At 38.3% G+C, this 22432-nt stretch overlaps 1 protein-coding gene across 3 annotated transcripts in view; it reads left to right on the top strand.

Annotated features, from left to right (window-relative positions):
• Positions 1-22432, top strand: part of TENM4 (teneurin transmembrane protein 4) — a 953133-nt gene that overhangs the window by 786214 nt on the left and 144487 nt on the right. For all 3 annotated transcript variants that reach the window (XM_053708674.1, XM_053708672.1, XM_053708673.1), the window contains 2 exons: positions 3155-3301; positions 21183-21399. In XM_053708674.1, the coding sequence (XP_053564649.1) occupies positions 3155-3301; positions 21183-21399 (364 nt within the window). The remainder of the gene's footprint in view (positions 1-3154; positions 3302-21182; positions 21400-22432) is intronic.

Consider the following 22432-nt stretch of genomic DNA (forward strand, 5'->3'; position numbering starts at 1 on the left):
AGCAGCAAATAACCTAAGTTCTAGTTGCTGATTGGTGGCTGCATATATATACTGATTGTCATTGGTTCATACATGTGTTCAGTCAGCATCCAGAAGTGCATTGCTGCTCATTTAACAAAGCTTATTAAGAGAACAAAGAAAAATTGATAATAGGAGTAAATTAGAAAGTTGCTTAAAATTGCCTGTTCTATATGAATCATGAAATATTCAAGCACCTTAGGCTCTCTAAGCAAATGCTGTGTATAAAATGCTGGTGCACAGAGCCTACTTAAGTACACTCTTGAAGCAGTTATAGATTTTACTACAAGCATTTTTACTAATACATGTATATTGCAAAAATGCTTCTATGCAAAGTTGAAGTACGCCCGTGTGCATACTAAGTTTGGCTAGAATGTCCCTTTAAATGTTATAAATAAAGCAGAAATTGGATACATTGCAGCAGAGGTGCACAGTTAAGATTTAGTAAACAACATAAAAGCAAAATTCAGCTTACATTAAAATAATATATAAAAATAAAGGTATGACTTTTTTTTAAGTCTTTGTTGCATTCCGAAAAAGAGCATTTTAAATTTCATATATATTTGTTTGGTGTTTTATGACTGATTGAAGCATTGTGTGGTGAAATTTAACATTGCACAAGAGCCTTCTTGTGCAGTGCCGCACCTATGTGTGTCAATCACACTGAATGAACGAGTTTCGGGTTGATTGATTTCACGAATTCTGAGATCACAAAGAGGCAAAAGAAACTGATTCTGCTTCTAAAATCTGTGCTCGGCAAAGCCTCAAAAGCTGCAAATGTAGCTTAACCCCTTCCCGCCCTTAGGACGTTCCATGCCGGCTTTAGCGCCATTAGGACCGCATGGAACACCCTAGCTGTTTGGCTTTACTGAAGCCATAGAAACTTCCTTAATGGGATTGTGACCTGGAGGGCGGGTCTAGCATCATAGTCACTCGCATCTGACCCGATCCCATCATTGAAATCGCATGAATAATCGCGTGTTTTCACTTTTAATTATTTGTTTAAATCAGAACTTCCGAATGTAGACAAATAAGTCCCGGCGGGAAAGGGTTAATAAATGTATTCCTTTGTTTTATAGCTATGTGAGTTTTGTTAATAACCACTGAGATTCTATCCCACAAAGTAGTACTGCACAAACGTTCCCTCGCCATCCGTTTTCAAATAATATTTTGAACATGTTGTGCTCTTTGCACAATTTTTTTTTTTTTTTGAGTTTAGTGTCCCTTTAAAAATCTTTGATCTTTTAAAATATAATGAATATGTACAGTATGAGTTTGCCATCTTCCATTACCCTCTTCACCACCAGTGTGTACTTCAGACGTTTTTTAGATTTTTAATAGACATTAAAGGCACATGAAATCCAATATTTTTCATTCATAGTTTAGATAGAACATACAATTTTAAACAGCTTTCCAGTTTACTTCTATTATCAAATGTGTTTAATGGGCAGGAATGCACTATTGGTTTCTAACTGAACACATGGATGACAATCAGTATATACGGCCACCAATCAGCAGCTAGAACCTAGGTTATTTGCTGCTCCTGAGCTTACCTAGGTAAACCTTTCAGCAAAGGATAACAAGAGAAGGAAACAAATTAAATAATAGGAGTAAATTGGAATGTTGTTTAAAGTTGTATGCTCTGTCTAAATCATGATAGTGTAATTATGAGTTTACTGTCCCTTTAAGCATCTCCTCATCTGTGTAAAAAAAATCTCCCACACTCCCTAAAGAAAAGCAAGTTCTGTAACCTAGTTTTTAAAATCAGCAATTTTATTTGCAGCATTTTAAAAACATATTTGCTTTTTGGCATCTCTAGCGAGTCTGAAACATTCACATTTCTTTTTGTTTACACTAAAGCAATAGGTGTTTAACATAACATATTCTACATCTGTTGCTGGTGTGCAAAATTGTGCTCTGTCTCAGTCATAGAGGCCAAAAACAAAATCTGTAACTTTTTGAAAATGCTACAAACTGCCTAAAGAATATATTTGATTAACATAGTTTACTGCTTACAGATTATATTTTTTGGGCTTTTCTAAAGAAACAAGGGAGAAGCAAACTTTTTATTTAATAGCAAGAGCTGTATAATGTCCCTTTAAACGCACTGACACAGTATTTTAGTAATATACACCATGAGAGCGCTCGTGTGAGTGATTTGCAAGCTGAGGCACTTTTTGTTGTTCTTTAGAGGACATTTTTTTAATTAAAGGGATATTTGTGACATTTTTGTGATGCCTTAACCTTAATGCGTCATTTCCATTGCCTTAGGACAGGGAAGGCGTATCTACTTCCCTTGCTATTGCTTTTCATTGGTTGTACGTGTAGCGCTCTAAGGTATTTTCTGCTAAATATCAGAAACTATTATTTCATTGCTGATATATATTGTGGATTTAAAAGATTCATAAGAAAAAAATGACTTTAATGTATCTCTTCACTAATTAATAATAATAATGACAATTAGTTCCACTGTCTGATGAATGATTATGTGATATGCTAGTCTGATTGGTTGGTAGTCTGATTTACATATTTATTATTTATTTTGTGCCCTTTTATTAGTCTACATTTCAATATGAGAGTGTTAGATGCTGGACATTGCTGTCTGTATAGATGAATGTGATTCCTATGGCGTATGTTATCACTATAGCAAGAACTTCAACTAATTCAATATTTTGAAATATTTGCACTTATATATCGTTAAGTCCTGAACTCTTTATCATGTGCAGAGGAAAAAACATTGTTATTCCTATGATTTCAATTAATGAAATGATTTCAATTAATGAAATTAATTTCTTACTCATAGCAGTAACAACTATTATTCATTTGGATTCATTTTTTTTTTTTTTGGTTGAATGCTATAGATGGTTCTTTTTGGCAACCAAAGGGTTACGTACGTAAATATGCACATATTTTAAATACAAGCAATTTGATATGGCTATCACAGTATGCCATTATTTATTAAGAAATCACACAGCCTGTACTCATTTCTGTCAGTTTTTGTTAAGATATATAAATATATTGCAAACAGTTAAATATCTTCTGAGTCCTCTTTGGAACTGCGCTACTTCATTAAAAATGTCCGTTTCCGTTATTATAGATATCCCAACAAATGATGTGTTTGTTTTCTTCTTTTCAGAGGGCTGTCCTGGCTTGTGTAACGGGAATGGAAGATGCACGTTGGATATGAACGGGTGGCACTGTGTATGTCAGCTTGGCTGGCGAGGGACAGGATGTGACACTTCCATGGAAACAGCCTGCGGGGATGGCAAGGATAACGACTCAGGTAAGCAGCATCACACAGCGCAAATATCCTAGACATGGGAAAATGTTGTTAGGACTATTATTTTAAGAGCTTGTTGTTTGTCCTGTTTGATGGGGTAATTGCAGGATGCAGTCTAATAACTGTACTATTATTGAGAAATATCTCAAAGCATTGGCTGTACTCAGGTAATAATTGTTATTTGTGTGTACCGTGATTATACGGTGCATCTCTCCACTCTAATGCAGCCGTAAGTAAGCGCCAGCCTTGGCAATTATTCTTTGGACATTTTTTTTTGTAATGTTTTCTGAAAGCATTGTGTAAATATGACTTATTTAAATATTTCAAACAGCATTACAAACAGTGATAAATTTGCAAAAAGCATTTTGGTTTGTATGTGCGTGTGCAAAAAATGCTTTTCATTGTATATGAATAATATGCAGATGTATTTTTAAATTTTTTTTATTTTTGCTTAAATTTGAAATAATAAATGTAACATTTTAGTGTCAATAATGCAATAGGTGCCTGTTGTAATTTAGCTTTCCATCAACGCTCAGGCCAGGGTGCGATCAATGACTGTAGTGTATAGCAGCGTAAGTCTGGGGTCTTCCACTGGGATTGAAAACCCCACAATTGGCACAAGTTTTTTTTGTTTTTAATGCAAATATTTAACCTTTTATATTACAATCTCAAAATATTTTAAATCCCTTTAGCCCATCTGCTAATTACATAAAAATAAAACATTTTTCAGACAGTACCAGGGTGGAGATGATTTAAATCAAATCCATTTTCATCACAATTTTCATCACTTTTTAAATCAGTAGTCATTAAGCATCAATTTAAATAATGGGTTTCTACATAAAGGTTTTATTTTTGTGAATAATAACTTTTTTTCAGATTCTTTTTCTAGTTATATCAGAAATAGACTGATGATTGAGCTATATACCAGTATAAATACATAGATAATCGGAGGTAAACTGTCTCCAGTTTATTTGGTTAATTATTTATATTTGATCAACAAATATATAAAATTATAAATCGTATATATATATATATATATATATATATAAAAATTGCAACATACTTTCGTTATTTATTTGTCTCCTTTTCCTGTAATTCCATTCTGAAATTGTGAACTTTTCAGTTCCTGTTAGAAATGAAAGTGCAGAACACTGTTCTGTTCCACACAGCTATTGGCTGCACACTCTAGTGACCTATTTATAACTGTCCCTAATTGGCCACAGCAAAGAAGGTAACCTAAGTTACAACATGGCAGCTCCCATTGTTTTATAGACACTAAACTTTACACTATTTTGTCACTATTTAAACAGCTAATGAAACTTTAAAAGAAATATGTCTACACGTTATTCTCAGACTAATCTTTTCTCGGAATAATCATTCTATCTAGCATTTATTTAGTGTTTAATGTCCCGTTAATCTCATGCAGGTGCGCACTTTTGTTTTCTGTAACCTCTAAGTCTTGTCTGTTTGCACTATGTATTATAAGAAACACAAGGATCCTTACGCCTGTGGCTTTTGATTGGACAATGCACCCACTGACACACAAATATATTTTAGCTGAGAAACTGTTGAAGCTGCTGTAAATATGAAACTTAAAAATAACTAAGTTATAGCAAATCAGCCAGAAGGACTCACATAGAGGGGGGAAAAAAACACGGTTAGGTTTACGCAATTACTCTGCAAAATATTGTTTACTGTCCCTTTAAATTATTAACTAACTGTTAGGAACAGAGACGCTTTAAATGATAATTGTCATGTTTACCATGGGTCATTAAACATGTTCGCACCGAGATCTTATTATGCACAATTAAATTCTCATGTCATTTTTTTTGTCTAGCAAGCCGCATCTGCATAACATATAAATTGTTTCCTTTAATATTATCTGTTCACATAGTTGCTTCATTAATATTCCATATTTCTGGTTTAATAAACGCAGAGGTAGAGACATGAGCAGTGAAAGGCAGCAGGGTGGCATTTTTCTGTTGATGAGACACCTTGCAATTTTCCAGTGTCATATACTGTGGGCTGGGCAAATTTCTGTTGAATGTTTTCCCCCAATATTAGTAAAAATACTTTTATAAACATTATCACTGTTTTCAGTGAGAGCATTATTGTAGATGTGTACGTGAAGCATATCTAGATATGTGGCATGCACCAGCATTTTAGGCAGTGTGTCTGCTGATGTTTATTTCAATGTATTTGCATAATATACATAAACAATTAATAACTGCATCACATAGCATAAAAAATTGGAATTTAAAACTTTTTGATAGTAAAATTAGCTCCCAAAGATATACCACTTAAAAGAGCATGTTTTTCTTTAATGATTCAGATAGAGCATGCAATCTTAAGCAATTTTCTAATTTACTCCTACTATCAGTTTTTCTTCGTTCTTTTGCTATCTTTATTTAAAAATCAGAAATTTAAAGCTTAGGAGCCAGCCCATTTTAGGTTCAGCACCCTGGATAGCGCTTACTTATTGGTGGCTACATTTAGCAAACCAATAAGCAAGCATAAACCAGGTTCTGAACCAAAAATAGGCTGGCTCTTAAGCTTTACATTCCTGCTTTTTAAATAAAGATAGCAAGAGAACGAAGAAAAGTTGAGAATGGGAGTAAATTAGAAAGTTGCATAAAATTGCATGCTCTATCTGAATTATTAAAGAAACAAATTGGGTTTAGTGTCCCTTTAAGTATTTTTATCTTATTGCCTTTGCTGTGGCCAGTGGAGGCCAGATAAAAACAAGCTCCTGTGCTGATCTCAACAATCACTGTGCAGTATGCTGCAGGGTCAGTTAAAGGGACATGGAACCCACATTTTTTCTTTCCTGTTCGATAACAGAAGTAAATTAGAAGTTGTTTTAATTTGCATGCTCTATCTGAGTCACGAAAGAAAATCATTGGGTTTCATGTCCCTTTAAACTACAAATATCTAAATTTAGTAAGAGGGACATTAATGTAAATAAAAAATAATTACAGCATAAAAGAAACTATTATACTTTAATCACTCTCACTTGTGCGGGGTTCACTTTAAACTTATTTAGTCAATTCCAAAGAAAATAGACTTTTTAGAGCAGTTTCCGTGCACATCATGTTCCTTTAACTTGGAGCCACATCAGAAGATTTATCTATGCATTTATATAACTTTTTCTATTAGCGGACACCAAAATTATACAGAGCTTCTGATCTAATAGTGAGCGTATTCACATTATTCACCAATATTATATTTGCTCTTTATAAGCCAGAGATCAGATGAATTATAGGAGGATTTATATTAAGATCTCACTTGATGCTGCAGCCACATTCAATAAGAAAACTGAAAAAAGGAGCGGCCAGCGTTTTATTTAATTTACCATGAATCCTTGTGCGTATAGTTATAAAGGATATTGAGCACAAACTTACATACCTCAAAAATGTTTAAAACATACATTTATTATGTAGTTAGAGAGAGAAAGAGAGAGATAGAAAGAAAGAGAAAGAGAGCGAGAGAGATAGAAAGAGAGAAAGAGAGAGATAGATAGAAAGAGAGAGAGAGAGAACGAGAGAGAGAGAGAGAATGAGAGAGAGAGAGAGAACGAGAGAGAGTAAACGAGAGAGAGGAGAGAGAACAAGAGAGAGAACAAGATGGAGAACGAGAGAGAATGAGAGAGAGAGAGAAAGAGAGAAAGAGAGAACGAGAGAAAGAGAGAACGAGAGAAAGAGAGAACGAGAGAAAGAGAGAACGAGAGAAAGAGAGAACGAGAGAAAGAGAGAACGAGAGAACGAGAGAGAGAGAACGAGAGAGAGAGAACGAGAGAGAGAGAACGAGAGAGAGAGAACGAGAGAGAGAGAACGAGAGAGAGAGAACGAGAGAGAGAGAACGAGAGAGAGAGAACGAGAGAGAGAGAGAGAGAGAGAGAACGAGAGAGAGAGAGAGAGAGAACGAGAGAGAGAGAGAGAACGAGAGAGAGAGAGAGAGAGAGAACGAGAGAGAGAGAACGAGAGAGAGAGAGAGAACGAGAGAATGAGAGAGAGAGAGAGAACGAGAGAGAGAGAGAGAACGAGAGAGAGAGAGAGAACGAGAGAGAGAGAGAGAACGAGAGAGAGAGAGAGAACGAGAGAGAGAGAGAGAACGAGAGAGAGAGAGAGAGAGAACGAGAGAGAGAGAGAGAGAGAACGAGAGAGAGAGAGAGAAAGAGGAGAGAGAACTAGAGAGAAAGAGGAGAGAGTAAGAGAACAAGAGAGAGAACGAAAGAAAGAGAACGAGAGTGAGAACAAGAGAGAGAGAGAAAGATAGAAAGAGAGAGAGAACGAGAGAGAGAGAAAGAGAACAAGAGAGAGAGAGAGAACAAGATGAATCAACAGCACCCAAACCATGAAGTGGTAGACCATGTAAACTCACTCAGTGGGCTTGTTTTTCAAGGCTTAGGCTAGCCCCCTTAGTTCCACTGAAGGGTCATCTTAGAGGGACATAAAATCCATGTTTTTTCTTTCACAATTCATAGAGATATCATGTAATTTTAAACAATTTTCAAATTACATTTATTATCAATTTTTCCTTATTCACTTGGCATCCTTGAGGAGCAGCAATGCACTACTGGGAGCTAGCTGAACCCATCAGGCAAGCCAATGATAAGAAGAATATATATGCCACCAATTAAACAAAAATGTGCACCAAACACAACAATAATACAATAAAATAAAGTGTTACACCCATATGTTATGTTTCTGGTAAAAATGAATCATATACATATTAATAGTTAAAAGTTATATGGTATATGTCAAGGTGCTTGACTGGAAAGGGCTATAATGTGTATATGGGTTATGATAGAGGATGCGATTTTAAACAACTTTCTAATTTTCTTCTATTATTAATTTGTTTTCATTCTATTGGTATATTTTGTTGAAAAGCAAAGACATAAGCTCAGGAACAGATGTTATGTCGACATTTGCTTCTCCGTCGAAATTTGATACCACAATTTGCGCATGCGCTCAATTACGTATTCGGACTCCACATATGTTTCAAAAGAATGTGTGGAATGCAATTACGTAAATACAAGCATGCACTCATTGTTCTGTAGCAAATTTCGACGGAGTGGAAAATTTGTATTCATTCTTAAAGCAGTCACGTACATGTGCGCGTCTGCAGTAACATTATGTGGTAGCAAATTTTAAAACATTAATTTTTTTTATAAGTGCCCTAAATATATATATAACAATAAGCAGACTATAGGGTGCACTCGCCGTATGAAAACACAAGGTGTATTTATGAAAGAGTTAACGTTTTCGGGGAGTAACCCCCATCTTCATATCTGTTTTGTCACTAGAGTCTGAAGACGGGGGTTACTGCAAATGCCTAGCCCTCTCTCTGTTTTATAAAATAGTTTCCTTTTATCTAGCGAATCCAATAGATGGAGGCAGGTTTACACTTAATTAAATTTGTCTGAGGCTAAGATTTTATGTTTTTTTGCAACTCTTCAGTATCATTCAATATAAAATATCTAGAAATAAGCGGCAAGTCCCTTTTAGTTATATGTAGATACTGATTGGACGTGGCTTCCCGTCAGCCATGGCGTATGCTAATAATCCTGCACTGTCTGACGTTCAAATTACTTGGCTCACAAAGCAGGATTAGCATAAGTGCTGTGGTCATAAAGCGAGAGATTTTCTTAATTAGCAACATAAAATAGGATTTTTAACTGCACTGTCCTGAGCCATAAAGAGAAAAAAAGACTTTAAGCACAAGTATTTTTTTATTTCTGAAAAAATGATGATCAGACATGAAAAAGAATCTCAAAAAGTTTATGGGAAACTACAATTGCACAAATAAAAGTAACTAAATCATTATTAATATGTAAATATTGTACGTCTCTACATTAGTATATTGAGGCTCCTTTGTGATTAGTTAATAAAAACTAGAGAAGATACAAAGACACTTGTTAAATAACATTAAAGTATTTTTGTTTTTCTTGTTTCAAATGACCATTTTAATAAAAAAATCTTGTTCTTAAAGGTATATGATACATTTAGCCACCAATCAGCAAGCACTTACCCAGGTTCTGAACCAAAAATAGGTCGGCTCCTAAGCTTACATTCCCACTTATTCAAATAAAGATATAAAGAGAAAGAAGACAAATTGATAATAGGAGTAAAGTAGAAAGTTGCTTAAAATTGCATGCTCTATCTGAATCGTGAAAGAAAAAAATTGGGTTTCATGTCCCTTTAATAAAACTACTTTGTGTTCTATTGCCTGTAAATTGTGTCCCTGCATACTTATTGTTATCCTTATTAGCCAATGAGCAATCTTCCTTAGGGATGATCAGCACACTTATCTCTTTAGTTTCAGTACCAGTTTAAACAGACATTCTAATGCAAGAATTAAATCTAAAGTATGTATTTATGTTATTATTAACCCCAGACTACTATATCTTCAATCCCTGAAAAAATGGGATTAAAAACATAGGTAAAGTCCCATTCAGAAGCTACAGACTTTTCAGAACCATTGCAGGACAAGTCCGGATTTAGGAGTAGCAGCCGCACAATTTGTCACTTATCAGCTATATTCTGCTTGGGTATTACAATACTTTCTGTTTTAAGCAGGTTTTACCATTTCCTTTAACCACTTTGCAGCATCTAATTTATAGATTCTACAACAAAGTAAAAGCGCAACTCCAGCTTAGTAGATTTATTAACAAACCAATGTGCAACAATAAATCTGCACTTACATCAAAGTTAAAGGGACACAAAACCCATTTTTTTGATGTAATGATTCAGATAGAGCTTGCAATTTTAAGCAATTTTAAGCAACTCTTCATTTATTCCTATTAATATTTTTTCTTCGTTCTCTTGCAATCTTTATTTGAAAAGGCTAGAATATAAGCTTAAGAACCGGCCCATTTTTGATTTAGAACCCTGGATAGCGCTTGCTGATTGGTGGCTGCATTTAACCACCAATCAGCAAGTGCTACCCAGGTGCTGAACCTAAAATGGTCCGGCTCCTAAGCTTTCATTCCTGCTATTCACATAAAGATACCAAGAGAACGAAAATTTTTTACTAATAGGAGTAAATTCGAAAATTGCTTAAAATTGCAAGCTCTATCAGAATCATGAAAGGAAAAATTTGGGTTTAGTATCCCTTTAAAATTATCCAGCATCCACAAGTAGTTAACTCCAGATCAAATCCTCCACTGAGTATCGTGAGCTGCACTCAATTGACTTACTGTTGGAAATGGCGTCTTATGTCACGGTTCCCTGGAGCGTCCCCAGTCATTGGCTCTATGTCCTGAGATCCCTATACGCTTCGTTCAGTACTGTGGCCGAACTTTCTCAAGGGTTATAAAAGGAGTGTTTGCAGTTTCTGGATTTGTAATCCTCAACAGAGGTAGAACTCCTGGTATAATGAAGCTTATAGGAAATTGTTGCTTCAGTTTATTCACAAAGGTTTTGTATTTCCAGGAATTAGTTAAATATTTAAAGTAGGTGTAGTGAAGATCCAATAAGGAATTGTAAGTAAAGTCTCTACAGTACCAAGGTGCGCAAAGGGTTTGCCTGTGGATATCACAACCCAAGTGCAAGGCAAATAACTATAAACTTGATTAAGAAAGTAGCAAAATAACCGTTTTGCCAGAAATAACTTCTGTTGCTGGATGTAATTCACAATAATGAAGCATGTAATTTATGCATGGAAATTACCCTTTGAATAACATTAAAGGGACACTAAACACAATTTTTTTCTTTCATGGTTCAGATAGGGCAGGCAATTTTAAGCAACTTTCTAATTTACTCCTATTATCAATTTTTCTTTGTTCTCTTGCTATTTTTATTTAAAAAGCAGACATGTAAAGCTTAGGAGCCAGCCCAATTTTGGTTTAGAACCTGGGTTACGCTTGCTTATTGGTGACTAAATGTAGCCAACAGTAAGCAAACGCTATCCAAAGTTCTGCAGTTAAAATGGGCCAGCTCCTAAGCTTTACATTCCTGATTTTTTTAAATAAAGATAGCAAGTGAACGGAAAAAAAAGATAATTGGAGTAAATTCGAAAGTTGATTAAAATTGTATGCTCTGTTTGAATCATGAAAGAAAAAAATATGGGTTTACTATCTTTTTAAGTACATTTTTATGCAATAAAAATATCTATACTATGTTTAATTGCTGTTGTTTCATACAAATGTAGAAACATGCTGAGTTTATTCAATGTTCAGTATATAAAAAGCTGAGATTATCTTTAAAAGCCGCAGCAATACAAGGCTGAGATTGTAGTGTTTTAACCCTGATGCATAGCAAGATATGCTTTTATATGTTTAGCGTATTTATGATTGCAAACTGGTTCCAGCTTCGGTGCTATAAAAGCACTTTACATTGTCATAACAAAGCGTGTGCTGCCCCAGATGTTGTCTGAAGTCCATACACAGCAGAGCCACCTGTCTATCTGCGATTTACCCTAAGCATACAATTCTTCAGCTTGCCTAATGTACTGCGCACTGTGATGCATATGATATGAGCGTGACAGATTTTGTTACAGAAGCAATAACTTCAAAGATATGCTGCATTATGTAGTGTTGAAAATCTAAGGCTCACCCAATTAAATATGGGTCACCAATAATCACATATTTACAGACCGTCAGCTGTTTTGCTTAACCTTTTCTAGGATGTAATGTAATGTGTTTTTAAAGGAAAAAGTCCAGTCTGCAACAGCAGATTGGGAATAGAGGGGTTAAAAAATAATTATTTTCATTCCATAAGGCAGGGAGAGTCCACGACTTCCTTACTGTTGGGAATACAACACCTGGCCATCAGGAGGAGGCAAAGGCACCCCAGCCAAAGGCTTAAATATCCCTCCCACTTCCCCTATCCCCAGTCATTCTTTGCCTTTTGTCACTATTGGAGGTGGCAGAGAAGTGTCAGAAGATTTTCATAGTCCTGTAGGGGTATGTTCCCTTCGAGAAAGGACTGGAGTTTTAAGTAATCATGTCAACCTCTCAGTGAGAGTATGGATGAAAGTGTTTCTGCGAACCCATCCAGACTGTCGCTAACAGCTCCTGGGCAATCAGTGTTGATGAGTTTCACTGCTTGCTGCTACACACTCAAGTCCATGTCAGAAGCGCTGCTGCAAGACTGTCACACTTGACAGGCTGTGCCTGTTCCACAGCATGGATCCTGGAGGGTAAGATCGTTTTTTTAAATATATACATTGTAAAACGCTATACGTCACAGTGTGGCTCCTTTATACCTTGATAGGATCAAGGGTTAATATCTCCTTTAGGGAGATTATTTGAACTGTTTGGGGATTTATATCTGCTTAATGTGAGAGTTTTTTTTTAGGCTCATAGGCTGTGTGTTTTTGGCTTGGAACAAATGGGTTTCACTTTCGTTTTTGAATGGTTGTGCAGCTCATAATAGCTTGGTGCCCTTTTTCATAGCAGGGGAAGTCATGTCTTACGTACCACGTGACCGGGTGCAGTCTCTTTAATTTCCTAAGATCCTGCTGCAGACATCACTCCTGAGGAGAGTGTTTTCAATGTTAGCAGTCTGGGTCTAGGAGGTGGTGAGTGCCCCAGCCATTGGGAGTATTAAGGTGCCATTTTTTAAATAAAAGTGTTTCTTTTTTATTGTTCTTCTGTGGGTATATACAAAGCTATGGAGGACTCTGATACTACATTAGAAGGTTCTGCTTCTTCTATACTGATTATTAATTCCTTTTTATATTGTGAGGAGTCTGTGGTTTGCCCACCTGCTCAATTTTGTTCCATTTGCCTAAACACTGTTCTAAAGTCTAAGAAGGGAGACAAGCCTGCTAATACTCATAGCACTTTTAGCCCTTCTGAGCCATCTACTTCTCAGGAATTTGGGTCCCGAGAAGTAACTACCCTATCTACATTACCCGTTCCACATGCAGTTCCCCGTGGGTCAACTAATCCTCCATCTGGATGGGACTTTTTTCCAGTGGACTTTACCACGCAGTTACAATCAGAGCATCTGCGGCCCTGAGTGCCTTACCTCGCTCTAACAAATGCAAGAGAAAGGTTAAACATAGTTCTCCTGACCTTGAGTAATCTAAATATTTGTCAGATTTAGCTACTATATCCCAGTTATCCAAGGATAAGTCAACCTCTGTAGCTTCAGAGAGTGAACTTTCTGAGTCAGAGACTTAAGTTATTAACCCCTTAATGACAACTGACGTACCAGGTACGTCATGCATTAACAAGCAGTTAATGACAATGGACGTACCTGGTACGTCAGTTGTCTAACAGAGTGCTGGAAGCGATCACAAATGCTTCCAGCAGCTCTGAGGGTATTGCAGTGATGCCTCGATATGGAGGCATCCTGCAATACCACTTTACAAGCCCCCGATGCAGAGAGAGCCACTCTGTGGCCCTCTCTGCACCGGTAGCGATAGTGCCGGGTGTGAGGGTGCGCGTGCACAATGCACGTGCACGATGCGCGCACGCGATGCGCGCGTGTGCACGTGCACCCATTAGCCACACTGACACCAATGAATGAGGGCAGAAAGGGGGAAAAAAAGGGATTTTTTTAAAAAAAAAATATAAAAGGATCTGGGAGGGGGTGGGGGTGGGGGTATTGTGGGGGGCTGCTACACTACAGAAATAGTTTTTTTAAGTAAAAATAAAATAAAAATACTTTTTGGGGGTTTTTTGGGGCCAAACTGGGTACTGGCAGACAGCTGCCAGTACCCAAGATGGTGGTAATTAGGTAGGGGAGAGGGTTAGAGAGCTGGAGGGGGGATCAGGGAGGTTGGGGCTAAGGCAGGGGTCCATCACAGCTAAAATACTTTCTTATTTTTATTTAAAAAAAAAAAAAACCTCTTTTATTTAGTACTGGCAGACTTTCTGCCAGTACTTAAGATGGCGGGAACAATTGTGGGGTGGGGAAGGGAAGAGAGCTGTTTGGGAGGGATCAGGGGGTGGGATGTGTCAGGTGGGAGGCTGATCTCTAAAATTAACCCTGCAAGCTCCCTACAAGCTACCTAATTTAACCCCTTCACTGCTGGGCATAATTAACGTGTGGTGCGCAGCAGCATTTAGCGGCCTTCTAATTACCAAAAAGCAACGCCAAAGCCATATGTCTGCTATTTCTGAACAAAGGGGATCCCAGAGAAGCTTTTACAACAATTTCTGCCATAATTGGAGAAGCTGTTTGTAAATAATTTCAGTGAGAAACCTACAATTGTGAAAAATGTAAAGTTTTTTTTTTTATTTGCTCGCATTTGGCGGTGAAATGGTGGCATAAAATATACCAAAATGGGCCTAGATCAATACTTGGGGTTGTCTACTACACTACACTAAAGCTAAAATTAACCCTACAAGCTCCCTACAAGCTCCCTAATTAACCCCTTCACTCTTGGGTATAAAACACCTGTGGTGCGCAGCGGCATTTAGCGGCCTTCTAATTACCAAAAAGCAACCCAAAAGCCATATAAGTCTGCTATTTCTGAAAAAAGGGGATCCCAGAGAAGCATTTACAACCATTTGTGCCATAATTGCAGAAGCTGTTTGTAAATAATTTCAGTGGGAAACCTAAAGTTTGTGACAAATTTTTTGAAAAAGTGAACTTTTTTTTTTTTGATCGCATTTGGCGGTGAAATGGTGGCATGAAATATACCAAAATGGGCCTAGATCAATACTTTGGGTTGTCTTCTAAAAAAAAATATATACATGTCAAGGGATATTCAGGTATTCCTGACAGATATCAGTGTTCCAATGTAACTAGCGCTAATTTTGAAAAAAAAGTGGTTTGGAAATAGGGAAGTGCTACTTGTATTTATTGCCCCATAAATTGCAAAAAAAGCAAAGAACATGTAAACATTGGGTATTTCTAAACTCAGGACAAAATTTAGAAACTATTTAGCATGGGTGTTTTTTGGTGATTGTAGATGTGTAACATATTTTAGGGGTCAAAGTTAGAAAAAGTGTGGTTTTTTCCTCATATTTTTTTTTTTTTTTTTTTAGTAAATTATAAGACATGATGAAAATAATGGTATCTTTAGAAAGTCCATTTAATGGCGAGAAAAACGGTATATAATATGTGTGGGTACAGTAAATGAGTAAGAGGGAAATTACAGCTAAACACAAACACTGCAGAAATGTAAAAATAGCCATTTTCATTAAGGGTAAGAAAATTGAAAAATGGTCCGGTCATTAAGGGGTTAAATATCCTTCAGCAGAGGAACCCTGCTTTAGATTTAAAATTTAGCATCTGCGGTTTTTATTAAAGGAGGTTCTGTCTACTCTAGAGGTTCCAGAGGCTACACTCCCTGAGGAGCCTAAGATTCCTAAATTAGACAGGGTTTATGAAGATAGAAATGTCCTTCTGACTTTTCATGTGCCAGTTAAGATGGCAAACATTATAAGTAATAAATAAACTTCTTTTTCCCCCTCGTCTACTTTTAAAAAATTATTCCCGATCCCTGACTCTCAATTAGATTTGTGGGGATCTATCCCGAAGGTGGATGACGCTATTTCCACTCTGGCTAAGCATACTACTATCCCTCTGGAGGATAGTTCTTCGTTTAGAGAGCCTATGGATAAAAAAAATGGAAACTTTTCTGAGGAAGAGGTTTCAACATACAGGGATTTTATTTCAACTGATGGCAGCTGTAGCCGCGGTTGCTGGAACAGCTATCTACTGGTGCGACACTCTGTCAGAGATTTTTAGGTGGAGACTCCCCTCATGGATATTCAGGAGAGAATTAAGGCACTGAGACTTGCTAACTCCTTCATTTGTGACGCGAATATGCAGATTATTCGCTTAAATGCAAAGACTGCTGGCTTTGCGGTTCTAGCCCACCGGGCTGTCTGGTTAAAGTCTTGGTCTACGGATATGACTTCTAAATCCAGACTCCTTTCTATTCCCTTCAAGGGGAAGATTTTATTCGGTCCAGGGCTGGACTCCATTATCTCTACGGTTACCAGAGGGAAAGGTGCCTTTCTACCGCAAGATAAAAAGAATAGGCCTAAGGGACGGCAACTGTCCAATTTTCGTTCCTTTTTTGCTGACAAGTCGCAATGACAGCAGTCCTCTTCCAAGTCCGAGCAGCCCAGGAGTACCTGGATGCTGGCTCACTCCTTGAATAAGTCCAAACAGGCTAAGAAGCCCGCCGAGAACAAATCGCCATGAAGGGGCGGCCCGGATCCAGGATCGAATCGAGTAAGGGGCAGACTGTCTCTTTTTCAGATGCTTGGTTCCAGGATGTACAAAACCCTTGTGTCCTGGAGGTTGTATCTCAAGGATACAGGATAGGCAGATTCCTACTCTACAGTCTTTCGACAAGAACAGAAAAGAGGGCTGCCTTCTTAGGTTGCGTACGGCATCTCTCCTCTCTAGGAGTAATTGTCCCAGTTCCTACAGCAGAAAGAGGTTTTGGGGTTTTATTCAAACCTTTTCGTAGTTTTAAAGAAGGAGGGAACTTTCCGTCCAATTCTGGACTTAAAGTACCTAAACAAGTTTCTGAGTGTTCCCTCTTTCAAGATGGAAACAATACGGTCAATCCTGCCTCTGGTTCAGGAAGGACAGTTTATGACCACAATAGACCTGAAGGATGCATACCTTCACATCCCGATTCACAGGGAACATTTTCAGTTCCTGAGGTTTGCTTTCTGGACTATATCTTGGTACAGGCACCATTTTTTCGTCTAGCAGAAGAACATTCAGAGTCCCTTCTCAGTCTTCTTCGATTACATGGATGGAAGATAAACTTGGAAAAGAGTTCTCTTACTCGAAGTACAGGGTGAATTTCCTGGGAATGATAATAGACTCCATATCCATGAGAATGTCTTGCCCTCCAGGCCTCCTCAAGACCCTCAGTGGCTCAGTGTATGGAGGTGATTGGACTGATGGTGTCCTGCATGGACATCATTCTCTTTTCCAGATTCCATCTCAGACCCTTTCAACTAAGCATGCTGAGGCATGGAACGGCGACCATTCAGATCTGTCTCAACAGATTGTGCTGCACAGCCTGTCAAGAGACTCGCTCTCTTGGTGGCTCTGTCCAGATCATCTGTCTCAAGGCGCGTGCTTTTTGAGACCGTCCTGGGAGATTGTGACTACGGGCGCAAGCTTTTCCGGCTGAGGGGCCATTTGGGGTGCCAAGAAGGCACAATGTCTGTGGACTCAGGAGGAGTCCTCCCTTCCGATCAATATTTTGGAAGCCTTAAAGGCTTAGCCTTTTCTGGGTTTGTCCCAGTTTATCAGATTCCAATCAGACAATATTACCTTGGTTGCCTATATCAACCATCAAGGGGGAAGGAGAAGTTCCTTGGCGATGAGAGAGGTATCTTAGATACTAGAGTGGGTGGAGACTCACAAATGTACGCTGTCAGCGATCCACAATCCGGGCGTGGACAACTGGGAAGCGGACTTTCTCAGCAGGCAATCCTTTCACCCAGGGGAATGGTCTCTTTACCCTCAGTTGTTTGCAGAGATATGCATTGAATGGGGGACACCGGAGATAGTTCTCATGGCATGCCACCTCAATACCAAGCTACCCAGGTACGGGTCGAGGTCAAGGGATCCTCAGGCGGAATTGATAGATGCCCTATCAGTATCATGGAGGTTCAGTCTCATAAATCTTTTTCCTCCATTACCGCTTCTCCCTCGTGTGGTGGCTTACATCAAGCAGGAGCGAGCATCTGTGATTCGGATTGCTCCATCGTGGCCGGGAAGGCTGTGGTTTGCGGATCTGGTGGGGATGTCCTCATCTCCTCAGCGGATTACCTTGTTGCAGAGATCTGCTGATACAGGGTTCCTTCATTCATCGAAATCTAGATTCTCTGAAGCTGATTGCGTGGAGATTGAACGCTTAGTCATAGCCAAAAGAGGGTTCTCTGAGAGTATTATCAACACTTTGGTTCAAGCTCGTAAGCCAGTTACTCATTGTATCTACCATAAGGTGTGGAGGACTTACTTGTACTGGTGTGAGGAGCGTGGCTTTTCCTGGCATAAGGTAAGGTCTCCAGATGGACTGGAAAATGGCCTATCTGCTAGTTCCCTGAAGGGACAGGTATCGGCCCTGTCGGTGTTACTGTACAAAAGATTGGCTGAGCTTCTGGATGTGCAGTCCTTTGTTAAGGCTCTGACTAGGATCAGACCCGTGTTTAGATCTGGGGCTCCACCTTAGAGCCTCAATCTTGTTCTTAGTGTTTTGCAGCAGGCTCCGTTTGAGCCTATGCATACTGTTGACATTAAATTGCTATCTTGGAAGGTTCTTTTTTTGTTGGTTATTGCCTCTGCGCGCAGAGTTTCTGAGATTTCTGCTTTGCAATGTGATCCCCCTTCTTTCATCTATATGGGGAAGTGCAAGGGGCAGAAGGCTACTACGACTTCTCTATCTTTCTGGTTGAGGAGTGTCATCCACTTAGCTTATGAGACAGCAGGCAGCAGACTCCTGAGAGGATAACGGCTCATTCCACTAGAGCAGTGGCTTCCTCTTGGGCTTTTAAGAACAAAGCCTCAATGGATCAGAATTGTAAGGTGGCTACCTGGTCCTCACATACTTTTTCTAAATTTTTCAAGTTTATTGTGTTTGCTTCGGCTGAAGCAGCTTTCGGGAGAGAAGTTTTGCAGGCTGTGGCGCCCTCAGAATAGGGTCCGCCTCATTTTTCTGTTCCCTCCCGTTATTCATTCAGTGTCCCCTGAAACTTGGGTATAGTTTTCCCAACAGTAAGGAATGAAGTCATGGACTCTCCCTGCATATGGAAGAAAAACCTAATTTATGCTTACCAGATAAATTCCCATCCTTCCTGGCACGGAGAGTTCATGACCCCGCCTGTAATTTATTTTTATGATGGGCAGCTCCCTTTTTATATTATTTCTTCTGGCACCTTTTATACCCTGATGTTTCTCCTATATTTCCTTGTTTCCTAGGCAGAATGACTGGTGGGAGGGATATTTAAGCATTTGGCTGGGGTGTCTTTGTCTACTCCTGGTGTCCAGGTGTTGTATTCCCAACAGTAAGGAATGAAGTCGTGGACTCTCCCTGCCAGGAAGGACGGGAATTTATCTGGCAAGCAAAAATTATGTTTTTTTTAAAAATGTTTATACTTGTGAAGATTACCAGGGAGATCAAGAGTGAGAGAGATTTCTGATTGCTAGATTGGAAGAGACAGACAGACAGAGACAGACAGGCAGACAGACAAATGGGTAGATAGATGGGCATAGATACAGATTAATTTCTAGGGAAAAAGATGGATAGATTGATGGATATATATATATTGGCTTGAGAAAGGGCAGAAGCCCGAAACGTCGCCTGTCTTTCACTGCTTGTAATAAAATATTTTTAAAAGAAATTGGAGTGCTGCAGCCATACATACACATACACACCTACACAAAACAGATAAATAAACGCTAAAAGACAAGTGTATGGTTCATGTAAGAGAGAGAGAAGATGGTATAAGAATATCTGATTTTAGTTTTTTCTGCACTAAACTGTTAACCCTCTGGCGGTCATCTGGGTATTTAGGTATTATACTAATTTTACTCCCAACTGTCCTTGAAAATAGATCTCACAGACAACGCTTCTCTGCACCTCTGTAACTAAATACTTCCAACGCTCTTGTAATGTTTTTGGTGCGGGAAGAAGAGTTTCCTTCTGGCAGTTGTTACGCTGGAGAAAACACCATATGGACAGTTTTATTCTGTTCTAGCTGGGTGAATCTGCTACTTATTGCCAAACATCTGAGACACTTTTCACGGAACAGGTTATAGAGCTATCCGTGTAATCTGTATTAGTCGCATCATAAAGGGACACTGCTAGGTCCATGTTTTCTTTCATGTTATAGAATAAAATGATTTAAAGTTAAAATTGTTTTGTTGCATGAAGTTCAGAAAACTATGTTTATGTTGGAACACATGCAGTGTCGCTCACATGCGCTGAGTCAGGCACAGTATGGAGTGTAGACGCCAGTAATCTGCACTCGCTTCTCTCATCCCATCAAAATATATTTGCTTAAAGGGACAGTCTAACTGAAAATTGTTATTGTTTAAAAAGATAGATAATCCCTTTATTACCCATTCTCCAGTTTTGCATAACCAACACAATTATATTAATATACTTTTTACCTCTGTGATTACCTTGTACCTATGCCTCTGCAGACTGCCCCTTATCTCAGTTCTTTTGACAGACATGCATTTTAGCCAATCAGTGTGATTTACAATCGGTGTGAGCACACATGAATTAGTGCTGTCTAGCTGTGAAAAACTGTCAAAATTAGATAAGAGGCAGCCTTCAAGGGCTTAGAAATTAGCATATGAGCTGACCTAGGTTTAGCTTTCAACAAAGATTACCCTGAGAACAAAGCAAATTTGATGATAAAAATAAATTGGAAAGTTGTTTAAAATTGTGTGTCCTGTCTGAAGCATGAACGTTTAATTTTGATTAGACTGTCCCATTAAAGAGCCTGTGTATTACACATTGTATTTTCTAAGAACTCAGGAGTGTGCACGTGTCTTTAGTACTCTAGGGCAGCAGTGTTTTGTAACATTGTATAACAAAGCTACAAATAATGTTCCAAGACACTACTGCCATAGAGTACTAAAGACACGTGCACACTCCTGAGCTCTAATGAGCCTACCTAGTTTTACTCTTCAACAAGAGATACTAAGAGAACAAAGCACATTTGATAACAGAAGTAAATTGGAAAGTTGTTAAAAATTGCATACGCTATACGAATCATGAAAGTTTCATTTTGACATAACTGTCCCTTTAAGTTGGATATTAAGTGGAGACAAATGCCCTATATAAAAAAAGCAAATAAATATTTATGGTAGAACATGTATGACATAAGTCAAATCTGCTGTAGTTTGTAGAAGTAAAATGACTAACTACTAAAACTTTACTTTTTTGGATACACAGAATAATATATTTATACATATATATTTCTTGCTATTGGCAGATGGCTTGGTGGACTGTACGGACCCTGACTGCTGCTTACAGGCTTTGTGTCACACAAACGCTCTGTGCCTGGGCTCGCCAGACCCTCTCGATATTATCCAGGAGACGCAGGCCCCCGTGCCACAGCAGAACCTGCAGTCTTTCTATAATCGCATTAAGTTCCTGATAGGCAAGGACAGCACACACTTCATCCCAGGAGACAACCCCTTTGAAGGAGGGTAAGTCAATGCTTTTGTTATTTCATTGTCTTAAAAACTTTAAATATTTTTTTCACCTGTTTGCTATTTTCTTGCTTCTTAAATGGCCATATTAGTTGAAAAAAAAAATTAAGACCCTGCACTACTGTAAAGGGCTTAAACACACAATAGAAGTGCCTCTTGTAACCCGCGGAGCATTGCTGGTGCAGAGCGGAAACTCAACCTGATCCAATCAGCAGCACTAGTTGCACATTTGAGTCATTCGACTAGAGCTGCTGATTGGATCAGCAGAGGGTTCTGCTCAGTACCAGCAGTGCTCTGCGGGTCCAAAAAGGAACTTCTATTGTGTGTTAAACCCCTTTGCTAGTAAAAACAAACAGTGGTGCAGGGTCGATAGTCTGAAAAGTTACGTGCTCTAATGGATTTAGAGCGTGTCATTTTTCGACTTTTATGAAGGCGTGATAATCTTGCAGAATCCTTTAAGATGACAATGTATAAATCACATCAGTGTGTCTAAGTGACGTATATGTAGTATGTGTGTAAATCTGACAGATGTATATGTAGTGTGTGTGTGTAAATCTGACAGATGTATATGTAGTGTGTGTGTAAATCTGACAGATGTATATGTAGTGTGTGTGTGTGTGTAAATCTGACAGATGTATATGTAGTGTGTGTGTGTAAATCTGACAAATGTATATGTAGTGTGTGTGTGTAAATCTGACAAATATATATGTAGTGTGTGTGTGTAAATCTGACAGATGTATATGTAGTGTGTGTGTGTGAATCTGACAGATGTATATGTAGTGTGTGTGTGTAAATATGACAGATGTATATGTAGTGTGTGTGTGTGTAAATATGACAAATATATATGTATTGTGTGTGTAAATCTGACAGATGTATATGTAGTGTGTGTGTAAATCTGACAGATGCATATGTAGTGTGTGTGTAAATCTGACAAATGTATATGTAGTGTGTGTGTAAATCTGACAAATGTATATGTAGTGTGTGTGTGTAAATCTGACAGATGTATATGTAGTGTGTGTGTAAATCTGAC

The sequence above is a fragment of the Bombina bombina genome, chromosome 3 (genome assembly GCF_027579735.1).
Source record: "Bombina bombina isolate aBomBom1 chromosome 3, aBomBom1.pri, whole genome shotgun sequence".
Lineage (NCBI taxonomy): Eukaryota > Metazoa > Chordata > Amphibia > Anura > Bombinatoridae > Bombina > Bombina bombina.